The sequence below is a fragment of the Paralichthys olivaceus genome, chromosome 12 (assembly GCF_024713975.1).
Source record: "Paralichthys olivaceus isolate ysfri-2021 chromosome 12, ASM2471397v2, whole genome shotgun sequence".
In the NCBI taxonomy this organism is placed as follows: Eukaryota; Metazoa; Chordata; class Actinopteri; order Pleuronectiformes; family Paralichthyidae; genus Paralichthys; species Paralichthys olivaceus.
The window spans coordinates 8,537,266-8,553,473 of NC_091104.1; the positions used below are offsets into that span (position 1 = coordinate 8,537,266).

The 16,208-nt window shown below is 42.7% G+C and overlaps 2 protein-coding genes across 4 annotated transcripts in view; one reads left to right on the top strand and one right to left on the bottom strand.

Annotated features, from left to right (window-relative positions):
- The first annotated feature begins 4,284 nt into the window (after positions 1 to 4,284).
- On the top strand, positions 4,285 to 5,983 carry ghsra (growth hormone secretagogue receptor a). The gene is made up of 2 exons (XM_020105053.2): positions 4,285 to 5,255; positions 5,538 to 5,983. Exons 1-2 carry the CDS (start codon positions 4,418 to 4,420, stop codon positions 5,849 to 5,851), a joined length of 1,152 nt encoding a protein of 383 aa, XP_019960612.1. The 5' UTR covers positions 4,285 to 4,417; the 3' UTR covers positions 5,852 to 5,983.
- Positions 5,984 to 12,793: 6,810 nt separating this feature from the next.
- Positions 12,794 to 16,208, bottom strand: part of fndc3ba (fibronectin type III domain containing 3Ba) — an 86,474-nt gene continuing 83,059 nt past the window's right edge. For all 3 annotated transcript variants that reach the window (XM_069535941.1, XM_069535943.1, XM_069535942.1), the window contains 2 exons: positions 15,429 to 15,556; positions 12,794 to 13,559 (listed from right to left, as the gene is read on the bottom strand). In XM_069535941.1, coding sequence (XP_069392042.1) covers positions 13,248 to 13,559; positions 15,429 to 15,556 — 440 coding nt within the window. In that variant the 3' untranslated portion in view covers positions 12,794 to 13,247. The remainder of the gene's footprint in view (positions 13,560 to 15,428; positions 15,557 to 16,208) is intronic.

Here is a 16,208-nt window from a genome sequence, read left to right on the forward strand (position 1 = left end):
CATGATGTGTATGTGTCAGTTTAATAAAACAAATGTGGAAAAGAAGAGCGATACATCACTGTTGATTTAGAGAGACAAGACAAGATGAGGCAAGATGAGGCAAGATGGGATACAATGAGATAAGACAAGATAAGATAAGATACGATAATTAAGATAAGACAAGACAAGATAAGATAAGATGAATTAAGATAAGACAAGATAAGATAAGATAAATTAAGATAAGACAAGACAAGATAAGATAAGATAAGATAAGACAAGAGGAGATAAGATAAGATATGATAAGATACAATAAGACACGATAGGATGATATAAGATAAGACATAAGATAGTTTTTGATCCCTAACTGGAGAAATTCACTGGGTCAGTTATGAGTTAGACAAGAGAACACATGAGAACAGACATAATTGATAAGTGGGTGTAAGGGAAATGTTATATGTTGATCATGATTGAATCTCTACAATGTTACCTTGATCACGCTGAATCCTGTGCAACTGATTGGCCTGATTGCCTAAACTAAGGCATTGTTGCCCTGATGTCATCAGAAGATCCTGACCTTTCACTCAGAAACAACCTCAACCAGAGGGGGAGGAACACAGATTTAATTTAAATACAATTAAAACACAGAAAATAAACTTTCAGACAGAAATATAATTTGTAGAGAAACTGGGTAAAGTGCAGTGGCACATGATGATTGCACAAGGATGTAAACTGTATCTGTGCATGCAGTATAAGATATTGATATAGAGGTTGGGTTATTCATATCGATGAATACATAACTGTTCTTTGTTGATGCTTGAAAAGCTCTAACATAATGAATTTTCCTCTTAAATCTCACCTGTTTAATAAATCACCTGTTATTCCCAAATATACTTCCATTTTTACCTAGTCCAGAATTACTAGAGAACTCTTCTTCTATCTTGTGGCTGAATGGATGTACTGCACCTTCTCATGGCTGGAACACAATCATACACTTGGCTGTCAAATATGTGTGTGTGTGTGTGTGTGTGTGTGTGTCATTATGACAGAGACTTTACCCTGTAATCTAGCACCACACCCTGGATGCATAGTTCAGACAAAACACTGCCAGTGCCAGACTCACTCCTGAACCGCAACCAGCCGGAAATACAAGAGTGAAACTGCGGATCAATGAAATCATAAATAAATATCTAACAATGACATGAGCAGGAACATCTGTGTCATATTCTGTGCTTATTCTGTTCTTTAAGGCTTTTTGCACATCTGGTTTAATACTGGACGGCATTTTTGTATTATCTCAGCACTTGCAGGCCCATGAGATATAGTTTGATCACACAATATGTCAGAAGTTCGAAGGTTAAGGCTTTTTCTTGAATATAAAAATAGGCCTATGACCCGAATACACATTAACACCGGCACAAACACACAGCAACACATCTGGAGTCTGGACACATCAACATCGCATTACAGGAGACAGATACGAACCAGATGTGATGAAAAAGGTCTCACAGAGGCCGTGGTAGACACGACTGTCCTCACCAGTGTCCTGCTTGTGTTCTGTTCTCTGTCTCTCTCTCTCACACACACACACACACACACACACACAAACACACACACACACACACACACCTCACTTCATGATTCAGTGGTCATAAACATCATGGTATCTGTGGGTAAACACGGCGCAAAGGGCAGAGAGATAACAATATTTGAAGCACTGGGACGACATCAGGGCAATAAAAACACATCGCCGCTCTAATTGTGATGAGATTTAAATCACCATTTGCTTTAGACAGTGAAGCCTCCAGCACATGGAAGAGAAAATAATCTACACTTGAATTGTCTTTAATGATTTAATTCTGACAAAGCAGCCAATAAAGCTAATTCACCCACTTTTTCACATTTCCTGGAATTGATAAATCTGTTTTTACTCTCAAATATCTCAGAGGCCGAGGTTGTTCAGCCACATCAGCAAGACAGAAGATGATATTTAGTCGACGTGGAGAAAAAGAGCAACAGATACATCAACACTATTCTAACTATAGCCTTGTTTGCATAGAAGCAGCAACAGCTGAGTGTGTGGCCTCCGGTGACAGCTACACTCAAATGGTTTCAAGTGAGATGCAATCATGGCATCTTAATATCACAGAACTGTATTTAGAACATGATTAAAGAAAAAAAAAACTTCTTAATCACCGTCTGAGCAGAGTATCTGTTTTATTACCTTTATTACATCACATCCTTTCCCGTTTTGTTTCTATTAAAATTGTTGGTTTGTGTGATTGTTTCTTTGTGAGCAAGATGACAGAAAAACAACTGAACGGATTACCACAAAACTTAGTTTTTTAAATGTTGGTGCTCATCATGATCAGGGGAAACATTCAGGATTTTTAATATCACTTTCTTTACATTGTGAGATCTGGTGCTTTTCAACATTTTCCCAGGAAATTATTCATGGATCTCATGTGAAATGTGTTGCAGCTCTGAGACTGTTGGGCCTTGGAGGAGGTATGTGCTCTGCTGGGTGCCGGTCCAGTGTTAGGTCCGCAACAATACGCCTAAAGAACATGTTTCCAATAACAATATTCAAACTCAAAACCTTTTCTTCAATTTTAGGTTTCTGTTCCCTGAACTGAAGAAGCAGAAGTACAGTTATTGGCGTTTATGAGTTGAAATGTGTTCTAAGAATGTTACTTGTGTGACTCGATAAAATGTGACTGATTGATTGACTCGTGTAATCTCAATACAATACTTTGAATCTGGCTGCAACATCAACACTCTAATAATACTGTATTTACACTTTAAAATGTATAAACCTGCATTTAACATTCTTGCAATAATATAGACAGCAGGTGGAATTCGTTTTTCATTTGAATGCACAGGAATAGTGTGCATGCTTATTTGCCACATCACGGCTCCTGTCTTCATCCTGCTGGGGCCACATTGGAGCCTGGAATTAAATCTGTGCTCACGTCTGGCTATAATGAAATTGAATTCGTTGTGACTGTGGAAATTAGGCAGTTCTGTCTGGGCAAGAGTGCAGCTCTGAAATATCAATCATCAAAAGATGTGACCTTCCACTTGGTAAAAACTGTAATTTCCTAACCTTCTCCCCAAGTAACTCTATTTGCATGTGCATAATTTTAAGAAGCGAAAGTCAAACAGGATGTCTGATCATGAGGGAAATATATTTTTCTCTCATCTCCTGTTCTGGAGGACATATCAGCGGAGTCTGATACTCAAAGGGACATTTTATGGGCACAGATTCTACAGGGTCACTGTCTCCTCCCCTCTGCATGTGCTCTCTTGGTAAACACAAGTATTTATTTGAAATTGATCAGCATTCAGCCCCAGCAATCACTGCCCCAGCTGCTCCTCTAGGTGGCGTTGCAGCACTGACTGTCTGTGGACCCCCCCCCCCACCACCACACACCATCAGTGTATATGCTGTTTTGCGCACTGGGAGTCTTGGATCCAAACACTGGATGCGCACCATAACCAGAGGTGCAGATTTGGAGAGACAAGGTGAATTTCTCTATCACTCTCAGGTTCTTTGACTTAAATCCTTTTTTTTTTGGAGGATCTGTTTGAATGATGATGTTGAAAACGCGTCGTTCCTTCTTTGTTTTTGTGACTTTTATAAAACTGTCTCCGTTCCGTCACACGGTGCTTGTTTTCACGGTGGTCGTTGTTTACCCCGTTGTGTTTGGCTGAGTGGGATCTCAGGGCAGATGTTCACTGCTGCTGCATCATAACGACCCTGCCTCTGCTCACTGCTGCAACACGTCCTCTGCTCCACGGTTGGGTTTTTTTCTCTGACGCTCAAACGCAGGGACGCGCGGCTGGTGATGGAAACTCTTTGGGACTTGACGCATGATGGATCATCGTGTTTCATTTTCTGGTAACCGCCACAAACAGAGAGAAAACGAAGATAGCTTATGTTTGAGTTTTATTATTTGCATCTTTAGACAATAGATGTTTTACGTGTTTGTATTTATCTTCCTCTATCTGTTTTGTTTGGAGTACACTTAAGTTCATCCAGAATGTAACTTCGTCTACTCTTCTTTTGAACAAGTGTTTTCAGCTCTTCAAACATATCGAACCACTTCTTAATAAACAGGACAATTTGGATCAAATTTGAAGTATCCAGTCTGTTACATTCTCTAAATGACAACACGTTCCCTGGAGAGTCTCAGACATCATTTTTGAGACCAGAGTTCTGAAAAATACTTCATTGTAAACGGGTTTGAACGCGCGCAAGGATCTTGGTTTTACGCACGGCTGCCAGCCTCCCCCTGCCCTCAGTCATTGCCTCCCTGGAACTCGGACAGTGATAATGGCAGGGAGGCGCAGCGCCACGGGGCTTGATGAGTCCCAGACCCGGGGTGCCATCATCACTCAGGGCCAGGCGCGGCCCCGTGAATAACCGCGCGGCGACAGCATGCCCACTTGGCCCAATCACTCGGAGTGCTTCTCCCACAACTGCAGCTGGGAGAAGATCCACAACGCCACATGGAATGATGACTACGTTCTGCCTCCTCTCAATTACTACTCAATCCCTCTCCTCACGGCCATCACCGTCGCCTGCACGCTGCTCTTTCTGGTCGGGATGGCCGGTAATGTCATGACCATTTTGGTGGTCAGTAAGTACCGGGACATGCGCACCACCACCAACCTCTACCTGTGCAGCATGGCTGTGTCAGACCTGCTCATCTTCCTCTGTATGCCTCTGGACCTGTACCGCATGTGGAGGTACAGGCCCTGGCGCTTTGGGGACGTGCTCTGTAAGCTCTTTCAGTTCGTGTCAGAATCGAGCACTTACTCCACCATCCTGAGCATCACTGCGCTTTCAGTGGAGCGCTACCTGGCGATCTGCTTCCCGTTACGCGCAAAGGCTCTGGTTACAAAGAGGCGGGTGCGCGCTCTCATTCTTCTGCTGTGGACAGTGTCTCTCCTGAGCGCCGGACCTGTGTTTGTCATGGTGGGAGTGGAGCGGGACAGCATGGGACCATTCAGCTCGGACATGAATGAGACTGGCCTCTCCTTGGAGGGCGGGGGGGACACCCGGGAGTGTAAGATGACGCATTACGCCGTGGAGTCAGGTCTGATGGGTGCCATGGTGTGGCTGAGCTCCGTCTTCTTCTTCATGCCAGTGTTCTGTCTCACTGTGCTCTACAGCCTCATAGGCCGTCGACTGTGGCAGAGACACCGAGAGACAAGCATCAGCTCCCGCGTGGCTCACAGGGACAAGAGCAACAGACAGACCATCAAGATGCTGGGTGAGTTTGGAGAGAGAGCAAATTACGCACGGCTCATATTGTGGTTCAGAGAAGAAATATCAGCTAATAAATGAATGATTGTCTGGTTTTTAGCTTAAGCATCAAGCCACATCTTTAAAAATCACAATTTACATTTAGTCTGAGCCCCTTTGTCTTAGCTTGGTCCACTTTCATCCAATTATTTATTTACCCCTCTCTCCACTTCACCACCTCCCTTTCCTCCTCCTCCTCTTCATCATTCTCTTCACTTGCTCCCCTTCTTCCATCCTCCTCTCCCTCCAGTGGTGGTGGTGCTGGCCTTCGTCCTCTGCTGGTTGCCGTTCCACGTGGGTCGCTACCTGCAGTTCCGCTCACTGGACGCTCCGTCTCCTCTGCTCTCGGTGTTGTCAGAGTATTGCAGCTTGGTGTCGGTGGTTCTCTTCTACCTGAGCGCCGCCATCAACCCCATCCTCTACAACACCATGTCCTGGAAGTACCGGGGGGCAGCGGCTCGCCTCTTCGGCCTCGCCGACAGCCAGCCCCCTCGAGGACGCACAGCCAGCACCATGAAGGGAGACGGCTCGAACGGCTGGACGGTGTCTTCAGTCAGCTTCTGAACGCACTGCACGCCTGTCAGAGGGTTCCTGCATATCATGCGTAATAAGATAATTATCACAAGTTGAAAACACCAACATATAAAAGCCATTAATTCTGCCAGGCCGAGGAACAACTCCTGACTGAGACCAAAAGAACCAGACAAAAGCCTGAGCCACAAAAAAACTGCAAACCTCAGTTCCCTTCGTCATCAAGAGAAACCCGATTATTTTTTCAAAGCATTTTCTTGATGGATTCCCTTTTCTTACAAGTCACTCAGCAGCATTATGAAGAGCATATCTGGTGGAGGGCAAACATACTCTCACTGTGGCCTGAAGTGGGTGTTAAATGTGAACAACATGGAAGCACATGCTCCTACACAAACATTCTCGACATTTACAATTGCCTTATATTGTAATCATATTCTGGATGACAAAGAAAGCACTGTAGAACTTGTGGCACCGCTCTGTACCCTATAGAGAGGGGCACAGGTGCAGTGTGTGTGTGTGTGTGTGTGTGTGTGTGTGTGTGTGTGTGTGTGTGTGTGTGTGTGTGTGTGTGAGTGTGTACCCTTGTGTACATGTTCATGCTTATGTAATTATTTTGAGAGAGTGTGAAATGATCCTGTTATCAATGTGTGACATGCTCAGTGCCCTGTATCTTGGAAATTCAAGTCCATGCCATGTTGATGCTGCCAAAGAGGGTCGAAGTAACTGGTGAACAGTCCTTAAAATGAAGACAATGACTTTTCTATCAAAATAAGACACAGCAGTGTGATTCTGAGACATTTTACAGAATGCAAACATTTGCACAATGTCTCGTCTCTATTTTATGTGGCTATTATTCATTCTCGTTGATGGATAAACATTACTCATCCTTCAGGCCTCTAGAGGAGCCTGTGAGAGGTTATCACAAACAGTGCAATGCAAACAGCATCAGTCTGGTACTTAAGTCTAAGAAAGCTACTGAGCCTCCTGAACTGTGCACCACTGAAACGTTGCTGATTTGATCACATACACGTGTGTCATCCATCTCAGGTGTACTGATACAAGTTATCTCGGTTCACACAACACAGACAACATGCTTCTCTGCTTTTAACATCCGCATGAAAGATGTTAGCAGATTTGTCATTTGTCTGATTTGACATGGTTTATTTCAACCTGGATTATCGGCTGCAATGTGAATCACAGTGTTTTTGTCCACACGTGAACATGACCTGTTCAGTGTGAGCAGGCTGTGACGTCTTTAACGGTCAAACCAAACACGCACAAGGTTTATTGTATTCTATTTGTCTGGTATTTCTTATTGATTTGCCAACAAAGGACGTGGTCAGCCTGCTTGATTGCCCAGTATTGAAATAAAATATTCTTAATGTGCCAAGATGTCACAACAACGTCCCACAAGAACATTTTTAAAAGAGCCTTTAAATATGTTATCTGATGCAATGGAGGGAAAAGTGTTTAAGTGATTCAGTTTTGTAATTTGTGTATCGTGCACCCTTTTGGATAAGGAGGATCTGTGATGTTAAGTTTGTTCCAACATGTAAATAGATGCTTTGTAATGCTTTTCACTCGATGCTGCACACTCGGACGTCCAAATCCCCGCTGCAGCCTCCACCACTCTGCATTTCAAAGCACGGCCGCCTGGCTCTGAGGAATGTATCTCTGTCAATCGATGCCTCTGACTGTACATACTGATGTCACGACTTAATATTTATGAATCCGCTGGATATTTACTGATCAAAGATTGATATTTTCTTTATTTTGAAAATGTCTGTAAATATCTGCTGTTGGGTAATGTGCCTGTTTAAGTCTTGTATAAGTAAAAAAAGGAAAAAAGTCACTTCCTCTTTGCTTTTGTCTTGTGTGAATGGATCAGAAGTGCTTTGTAAACGGAGAACAAGATGGTAACATTTCAACTACAGGGTGATTAATGGAAATGCAGAAAGAGGGAGAAAGTCTTCAGCTGAAGAAACAATATCAGAAATCACTTTTCTCTTTCAGGGCTGATTGATAGATTGTCTTATTTGAACTTGTGTCATAAAACAAAAGGCAAAAAACCAACCAGAAACAGATTTAATAAGAGAAATGAGTGGATTTAGGGACTGGCCTCAGATAGCATTGACTCACATGTGCACGCATGCACGGGATGCTGTCAGAACACTTCATCCAATAGCGTCCCACTCTATGGAAGAGCAAGTCATGGAATTGCCACTGTTTGTTGTATAGCTGCTTAGTTAAACTTAATCTAAAACAACAACAATCAAGGTTTTTCTAAATCAGGGGCCATGAAGGGGACAGTGCAACAGTACATAACATTCCTCTTTATTAAATCTGGAAGATAAAAATCAATACCGCTACAAGGCCATAAACATCAGGAAATCAGTTTGTGTATCGACATTGGGAGTGACGGCGCTGCACCGTGCATCTGTCCATCCAGCTGTTCAGTGAACCATGTCACTCAGAGGTGGAAGAACTCGAACGTCAAAGTAAAATAAATGAAGAAAAATGTACTGAAGTAAAATTTAAAGTAGCACATTAACGCTTTGTCCTTGAGTAAGAGAAATTAAGTACTTGCTTTTAAATAAACTTAGAGTAAAAGTAAAAGTTGCCTGGTGCAAACGTTTACTACGTCATTATGACTGAGTCTAATGTCACCTGCCCGATCTGACTGGATCTGTGAATCAGTTCCCCTGTAGCCACTTTTAAAAATATAAAAAACAATGTAAGGCAGTGCATTGTAAAATATGTAGTAGAGTAGAAACTTTATTTTTATTTGCTGATATTTATAGTGGAAAACAAGGGAGAAGTACCCAAAAATAAATTTTAAAATAAATCAAAGAAAAGAAAATGCAGAAAAAGGTGCAGTAACTAGGTAAATGTACTTACATTCTAACACTAACTGAATGTAGAACAGTGTATTTGCACTTTAGGTAACGACACACACAATAAAACATACAGTTTCAATCAAAGTCAGAAAAAAATTAAAACATTTATTGGGCATAAATATATTATATATACGCTACCGATACAGTTACGTCTTACATACATAGGGTAGTATTTGCAAAAATCTATACATTAAAATTGATATGGCAGTTTTTTTTATATAATGCATATGAAATTGTCTAACATTTACAATACAAGAAGAAATGCATGAATTTCTTTTTTTTAAATTCAATTCGTAGACCATGACAACATTGGAATGTTTGCTTTTTAAATCGTGAGGTAAAAATATGTTTCTTTTGTCTCGCTTAAAAAATAGTTAAATACCTGTGAATCTCTGTGTTTGTCAAATCGCCAATCTCTCAGTCAAAATCTCTACTTACTGTAAAACGTACAAAACATTAAAAAAAGAAAAAGAAAAAAAAAACTGATCAGAAGGCACAGATGTGGGGGTTGCTGGGTAAAAAAATTAAAAAGAAAAAGTCTCTCATTCTTGTCATCACCCGACAAATGTGCAGGACCTGCGCGATGGAAGGGGAGGGCGTTTGGGTCGGGGGGGGGTATTGTCTATAGAATCACCAGCATTTGAAAATCAAAACAAAAACAACAAAGCACGTAAAAGGGGAGTACCTTGCCCGCAAACACGCAGTCTGTCAGCTAACACTGCGTTAACCTCAGACTATACAACGCTAACATAACTGGCCTCGGTTTGGCCAAACACAAGGCAAAACCTCCGCTCTCCCACTGGGGCGTTAAGGCGTTAAGGCTTGAACATGGGGGGGGGGGGGGGGGGGGGGGGGGGGGGGGGGGGGGGTCGAAGGGGGCCGCGGGTGGGCAACATAACATCACGGGTTTTAAGGACAGGACACCTCACGCGGCAACCGTCGACTACAATGCGACGGGGCTGCAGGGAGAGACACCACGAGCACGTCTGAGGAAAAAGGCGCCGCACTTCCTTGGCGCTGCAGGAAGCAGGGCGCTATTCGAGAAGCACAGAAGCGTGCTCCAGTAATGCCGTAATGTCACAGTGACGCCAATGACAGGACGATGCCAATGAATGCAACAGGTGGCGTTGGCAGTAGTGTTTGGAAACGAGCGGAGGGCCGCGTTTCCCCTCCCGCTCTCATTAACCTCATCAAGACTAATGCTCGGCATAAAAAAAGTGCTTCAACTCTGTTAGTCATAATGTATTTACCATCTCATTCTATAGCTCTATAGATATCTCTGTAAATCATCTCTTAGCAAAATACTGGATACAAAATACTCACTGCTGCTATACCAGCACTAGTCTGAACAAGGAATCGTCAATATCGTTTGCCTGAAATCATCGAATGATTGTTTTTGCCTTTTTTTTTCTTCTTTTTTTTTTGCATTTGAACTTTCAGTGTGAAATCAGGTTGTGTTAAAAACTCTCCTCCAAAAGGGGCTACACATTTCAAAATGGCACATTTTGCTTTACAAAACAAAATAATGAAAGATAATATGAAAAGAAGCATAATCACAGATCACGTTAATGTTTTTTTTTTTTCCTTTCGAGAGAATAATAATCACAATAATAATAATAATGCTGTGTCGTTACAGAAGAACATCACAGGAACCCTTTAGACAACTGCAAATGCGACATCTAGTGGACACGAGAAGCCTGCACTTTGGCAATAAAACTGTAGAAGGATATCAGAAGCTTCATTATAACACTAATCAGGAAAAATTAAAATAACAAAAAGCCAAAGGCAGCCACGTTTATCCCAATACCGATGACTCTGAACTCACCCTAAGGCCTGGCTTTGCTACATGTCTGTCTAAGCATTACAAGGACTGCTCGGCTGGGTGCAGCCGAAACAGGAGATGAAACGAAACATGAAAATTACATTTGGTTACATGTTTGAAACGGCAACGATAACTGCAAGGCATGTCTGATGAGCTACAGGTTCCCAACAGCTGTAAGAGAAATACTTAAAGGGTTACTGAGATAAGGAATGCTGGCCTTAATCATACAATCTAAAGTACATCCATTACAAAAAAAAAAAAATGAAAAGAAAAAAAAACATGCTACAAGGAAAAAAAAATTAGTATATAACTACACTTGTCTCTTAATCTTTAAACAATAAATAAATGAAGATTGCACTGTAATTGGCATGTAAAGTACTGTATGCAAATATATAGTATAAATAAAAACCTAGAAAAGAACTCTACCTTAACTTTCCCATCAACTTTGGCAAAAGTATTTTTTGAGCTAGTAAACCACTTTGCTTACTGACATCCAGGAGCAAGGCACAGCATAGACAGAGGACAAGATACAGCATACAGCATCCAAAAAAAAAAAGAAAGAAAGAAAAAGAAATAGTGAGAGAGAGAGAGAGAGAAGGACCGGTAGGAAGACGGAGAGAAACGGAGGCGGCGACAGCGGCGGCGACGGGGGACGAAGACGGGATGAGATCTCCCCTCTGTAAGGCCTTTTCCCTGAGGTACGTTACAGGCTGCCAATCAGAGCTCATCATCACCCCCTCCACCTCCCGCTTTCCCCACCCGATTCCTCCTCCTCCCCCGACAACCGCACCCGACGAAAGTGGACGCTTTAACCATGCGGGTCAGGGTGACTTCTTTGGATCATGTGTGTGTATTGGGCTGTACCTTGGCTTTGTTTGTTTTTCCGAGTTGGGGTAAAACAAAAAAAAAGGTTCTGAAGGGAGGTGGGGGGTGTTACGAGTGTCAGAATGCCCTGTGTTGTTGAGTTGTGTTCCGTCAAAGGCTTGTTTGGTTAGTGAACATTAGTTCGAGTCCCCAGAGAACATGTGCATCTGAGGAGGAGACCGCAGACGTGCTACTGCTCTGATTACATGTCAATAAAGCACCTTTTAAAAGAGAGAGCGAAGGGAGAGAAGAGAAGGAGGGGGGAGAGAGAGTTGTGCATGGGCAGAGAGAGAGAGATGGAGGCGGATGGAAGGCAAGGTAAAAAGGTACTGACTAATAATCGTGTGCAGGAAATGAGAAAAACGAGGCGCAGAGTCTTCAAATGAATCGATTCACAGACGAGCCGACAGGAAACTACAGCTTCAGCTCTGGCTCGCAGCTGGATACATTTCAGAAGGGTAAAGCTCAAGCTAACTCCTAATGGCTTTCCTGGTTAACACACACACACACACACACACACACACACACACACAGCTCTGAGAAAGGCGGCTAGCTGTTAGCACCTCTGGGTCTGTGACACTACGGGCACATCGCTACTAAAGCTACGGATTAATAGGCTGGAGAAATGGTGTTTTTGAGATGGTAGGACTGACGGAGGGCCTTTCGCCTGCCCAGCCCTTTTCCTGCAAAAGTTGCAGCCGATCACGAACCAGGCCCGCGGCTTCCTCGACGCCAAAGCCAGTTTACGCCCCAACATTTCAATACCTACAAGGGTTCACGCGCTGATCCGAGGCCAGCGTTTAAGGGCTCCTTCAAACAGTCGCACGAGCTACTGAACTGACCTCAGAGCTGCTGGCGTGAGCACCTACAGTAAAACTCCTCCGCTTTTACACTGTACTTCAGACCTTACATTGCCATCACTTATATTACATCACTTCTATAGCATCATAGATATTTGTTATAATATATATATATTGTGTGTACATATATTAGATTACTGGTTTTCCATTCTTTCTTAGATATAATAAAATCACAGGATAGCAGCATCTTACACCACACATGGATTGCATCACTTTGGTAGCTGAATGAGTGAGTGATTGAACGTTGAAAGCTGAGCGGATTAAGTGATTGCCTTCGTAGGAGGAAAAAACGTGTTATGTCATTGTCGTTGCATGAGTGAAATTGTACACGTGTGCACGTATATGTACGCAAGTCTGCACGTTGCGCGTGTCTGTCAGTCTCGACTCAGATTGCATGATTGGACCGACAGCCTGCAGAGTAGTAACAAACTGGATAATTACGGCTAAAGCTTTGAAGGCCTACATTGGAATATGGCTGAATGAATAAAGACTGCAGCAAAAACAAAAATCAAAACATCGAAAAACAAAGAAAAAAACCTATTGTAAGGCAATGACCGTCAAGAAATATACACGTTCTCTAATCGAATATGTTTTAAAAAAAAATATAAAGTAAAAACATGCAAGTCAGTCTGAGGAGCAACTGCTCTGCTCACAGCTATTTTAAGGCTTGATTATCAGTTTTCTTTTCCAACCGAGGTTCGGCTAAGACGAGGCTTCCCTCGGCAGAAGTCCACAACGAACGGAACAGGCGATGATACAAAGACAACAGAGACGTAGAGAGAAATGAGACCAAACCGAGCGAAGGCAGAAGACGACAGGAACGAGGTGAGGAAAAGCCTGAATCGATACTTTGACTAACAAAAACAAAACATACATAGAAGTTCATCTCAAGTGTTTTGATTTCATTCGGTTCTTTCATAGACGTTATATTTTTAAAGTTTCTCTGTGATTTTGCTTTCTCTTTCTTTCCTATAGTTAAAATTCCCTCACTTCATGAAGAAGTACTGTAGCAGGCAGGCGATGAGGATGGAGAAGCCCGCGAACACGCACACGATCAGCGCCGCGAAGCGCTCGTCGCTGGAGATCAGGCCCGCCCCTTTGCCCGTCTCCACGGCGCACAGCTCCCCGGATGACGCAGACTCCTGGCGACGCAGCGTGAACAGAGAGGAGGGGCTCAGTGGTCCGCACAGTTCCTGGCACGAGTCCTGGCAGCGGCGGCAGGCGCCAACGCGGAATCGATAGTCTGTGTTGCCCTGGAGACCAGAGATTTGGAACACACCCTCTTCTCCTTTAAAAACCTGAGGGGAGGAAAAAACAAAATGAAAATGAAAATGTATGGATAATATATAAAAGGATGGAGAGTTGCTGCTTTGAATATGAGTTAAAAAGATGATCTATGTTGAGGGACGGGCTCAGAACAGCCGCTGCCTGCTCACTCAGTAATCATGGGTCACACCACACTCCTCTTCGAACCAGATCTTTTCTGATCTCAACTACACCTTTAAACTTAGAGGAGGTGACAACAACACCAGCAGGTGACAGACGTTCACAGGTATTGTTTTTAGACTCTTGTTGAAAAGGCCTTGAGCCCATTTTGTTAATTTCTTCTTCATAACTCCTGGAGCCGTCTCAGATAACAACAATCACATTATGATGCCATGACGAGCTCAAGGACACCCAATCAATTCTACTCTCTTGACAGTTCACCTTCTTTTTTAGCAGCAAGCAACACCGGGATTGTTTTCACCTTGTGCAACTGTGGTTGGGTCATTGTGACAGAATGTAAATCTGGAGACATCGACTGTAGAGGTGGTTATGAGTACTTTGGAAATCAGGTGTTATAAAATATGCCCGTTCGTCTGCCTGCGGACAGATTTTATCACCGCAACAGCGTCACAACCATTGAAAATACATTTTACACGGTTGTGTAGTTCACATCAGAAGGAGGGCAGAGATGGAAGATGTGTGCATTCACGGGTCTAATCATCAACATGTTGGTGGGGGTCACGTCTGCTGTGATCCCACTGTTACACAGCCTCCATTTAATTCTGTAACTGTGAAAGAACAAGTGCAACCAAACAATGTTGTGTGTAGAGAAATGAGCTGGCACACACATATTCCTGTTTTTTGAGGGATAAATATGAAACTTAGTGTTTGAAATCTATTAGAAAAAGGTTTCACATGATTGAAATTAAGTTTTGATCTCATTCTTCTGAACAGCAGCATTCTCCAACTCATTTTCAAATGTGTCTCTGTTCTCCAAGTGTAATTTGTTTTACAGGTTTGAATCCTTGAGAATGCTGATATGAAAACAGCTGTAAAAAAAAAAAGTTCTGAAACCTTGAAACTTTGTATTGTTTGCTCTCTGCGGACTTACCCATTCATTGTCAAAATTAATTCCGCCTGTTGCTGATCAGGAACAATGACAAGGTTGTTCATTTGTCATTCTGTTTAAAAAAGGCACGAGGTGGACTGTAAGAGTACATGTGCTTTAAAGAATCACACATCGATTTTTTTTTTTTTTTTTTTTTAGCATTTAGAATTTCCTGCTCATCTTTTTCGTGAATTCAATTTGCTGATTAAAAACAGAGAAAGTAAATACATGTATAATGCTCTGCTCGCTGTGTCATTAAGAGAAGACGAGAGCAGAGAGCAGCGGCACACAAAACGTCTGGAACGCAACATTGCAGACACACACACACACACACACACACACACACACACACACACACACACACACACACACACTGCACTCAGCAGTTCTTCTCTGTTACCATTCAGTAATTCAATCAGAGAGAGAAAAATGGCCCTGAAGGCAAATGTCTTTCTGTCTCTGGTCTACTACTGCACTCATCACTCTACCTGCCTTTCACCTGATCCCATATATCTTAACACAATGAATTCAATCATATAAAGCACAGCCAAAAACATTCACTGTGTTGTAATTCTCGTTAAGATACAGTTCAATAAAAACTACAGACGCGGCAGATTACCCAGGAAGGCAGTTTCTCTCAGAGCAGGGAAAAAGTGTTCATTCTTCAATAAACGATATTTGTGAGTTTCAGAACTCTCAAACCACTCAAACCTATCCTCATACAACCTCTTTGTGTGTGTGTGTGTGTGTGTGTGTGTGTGTGTGTGTGTGTGTGTGTGTGTCTGAGGCTTACCTGTTTGTATTCGGACTCGCGGCCCACCAGCACCTGGAGCACGTAGCTCACAGGATCCCCTCTCATCGGTGGGATCGTCTCCCATGTGATCTCGCACATGTTGCCCTCCAGCTGGTGCACTCTGGGAGCTGTTGGCGTCAAAGCATGAAATTAATCACATGAAAGATTTTCAGAATTGAAAGCATGAAGAGATGTTTACCTGATGTTCAACACTATAATTGCAAACCTATCTGTACTGCATCTATATGTCCATAGTTCGTTACAAGCCACTTATATAGCATCGAATTCTAACATCCACCTCCCTGCTGGAGTCTAATTGGTCATATCAGCACTGATGGTTACAGTCCTGTTAATGGCTTTTAGCGTCAAGCTATTTAAACTGCACAGCTCCTGCATCGTCATCCTGGTTTTAAGCAACAACAAAATGAAGACATTAGTCATGTGAAATAATTTTGTTTTTCAAGCGACGTTTTTCTGCAAAGCAATAACATCCTTGGAAGATAATGTTGGAAATAATACGACAACAAAGATGGAGTGCATTAGCAGCTGTGCTACATGCAGCTTCACATTTGACTGATCATTCAGAACCAGGGACCTGCTCACCTGATTTGTCTCAACCTCTTCCACCCGTAGCCGTTTGGATCCTCGGTGGCCATTAATCTTTTTATTGATTCATCAATGCTGAGCTGCACGATCACAGCCTTACAGTCATACCCATAATGCTCTGGGGTTATATCACCAGTGAGGCTACGCTTTACTGCGAACGTTATTGTGCTATAA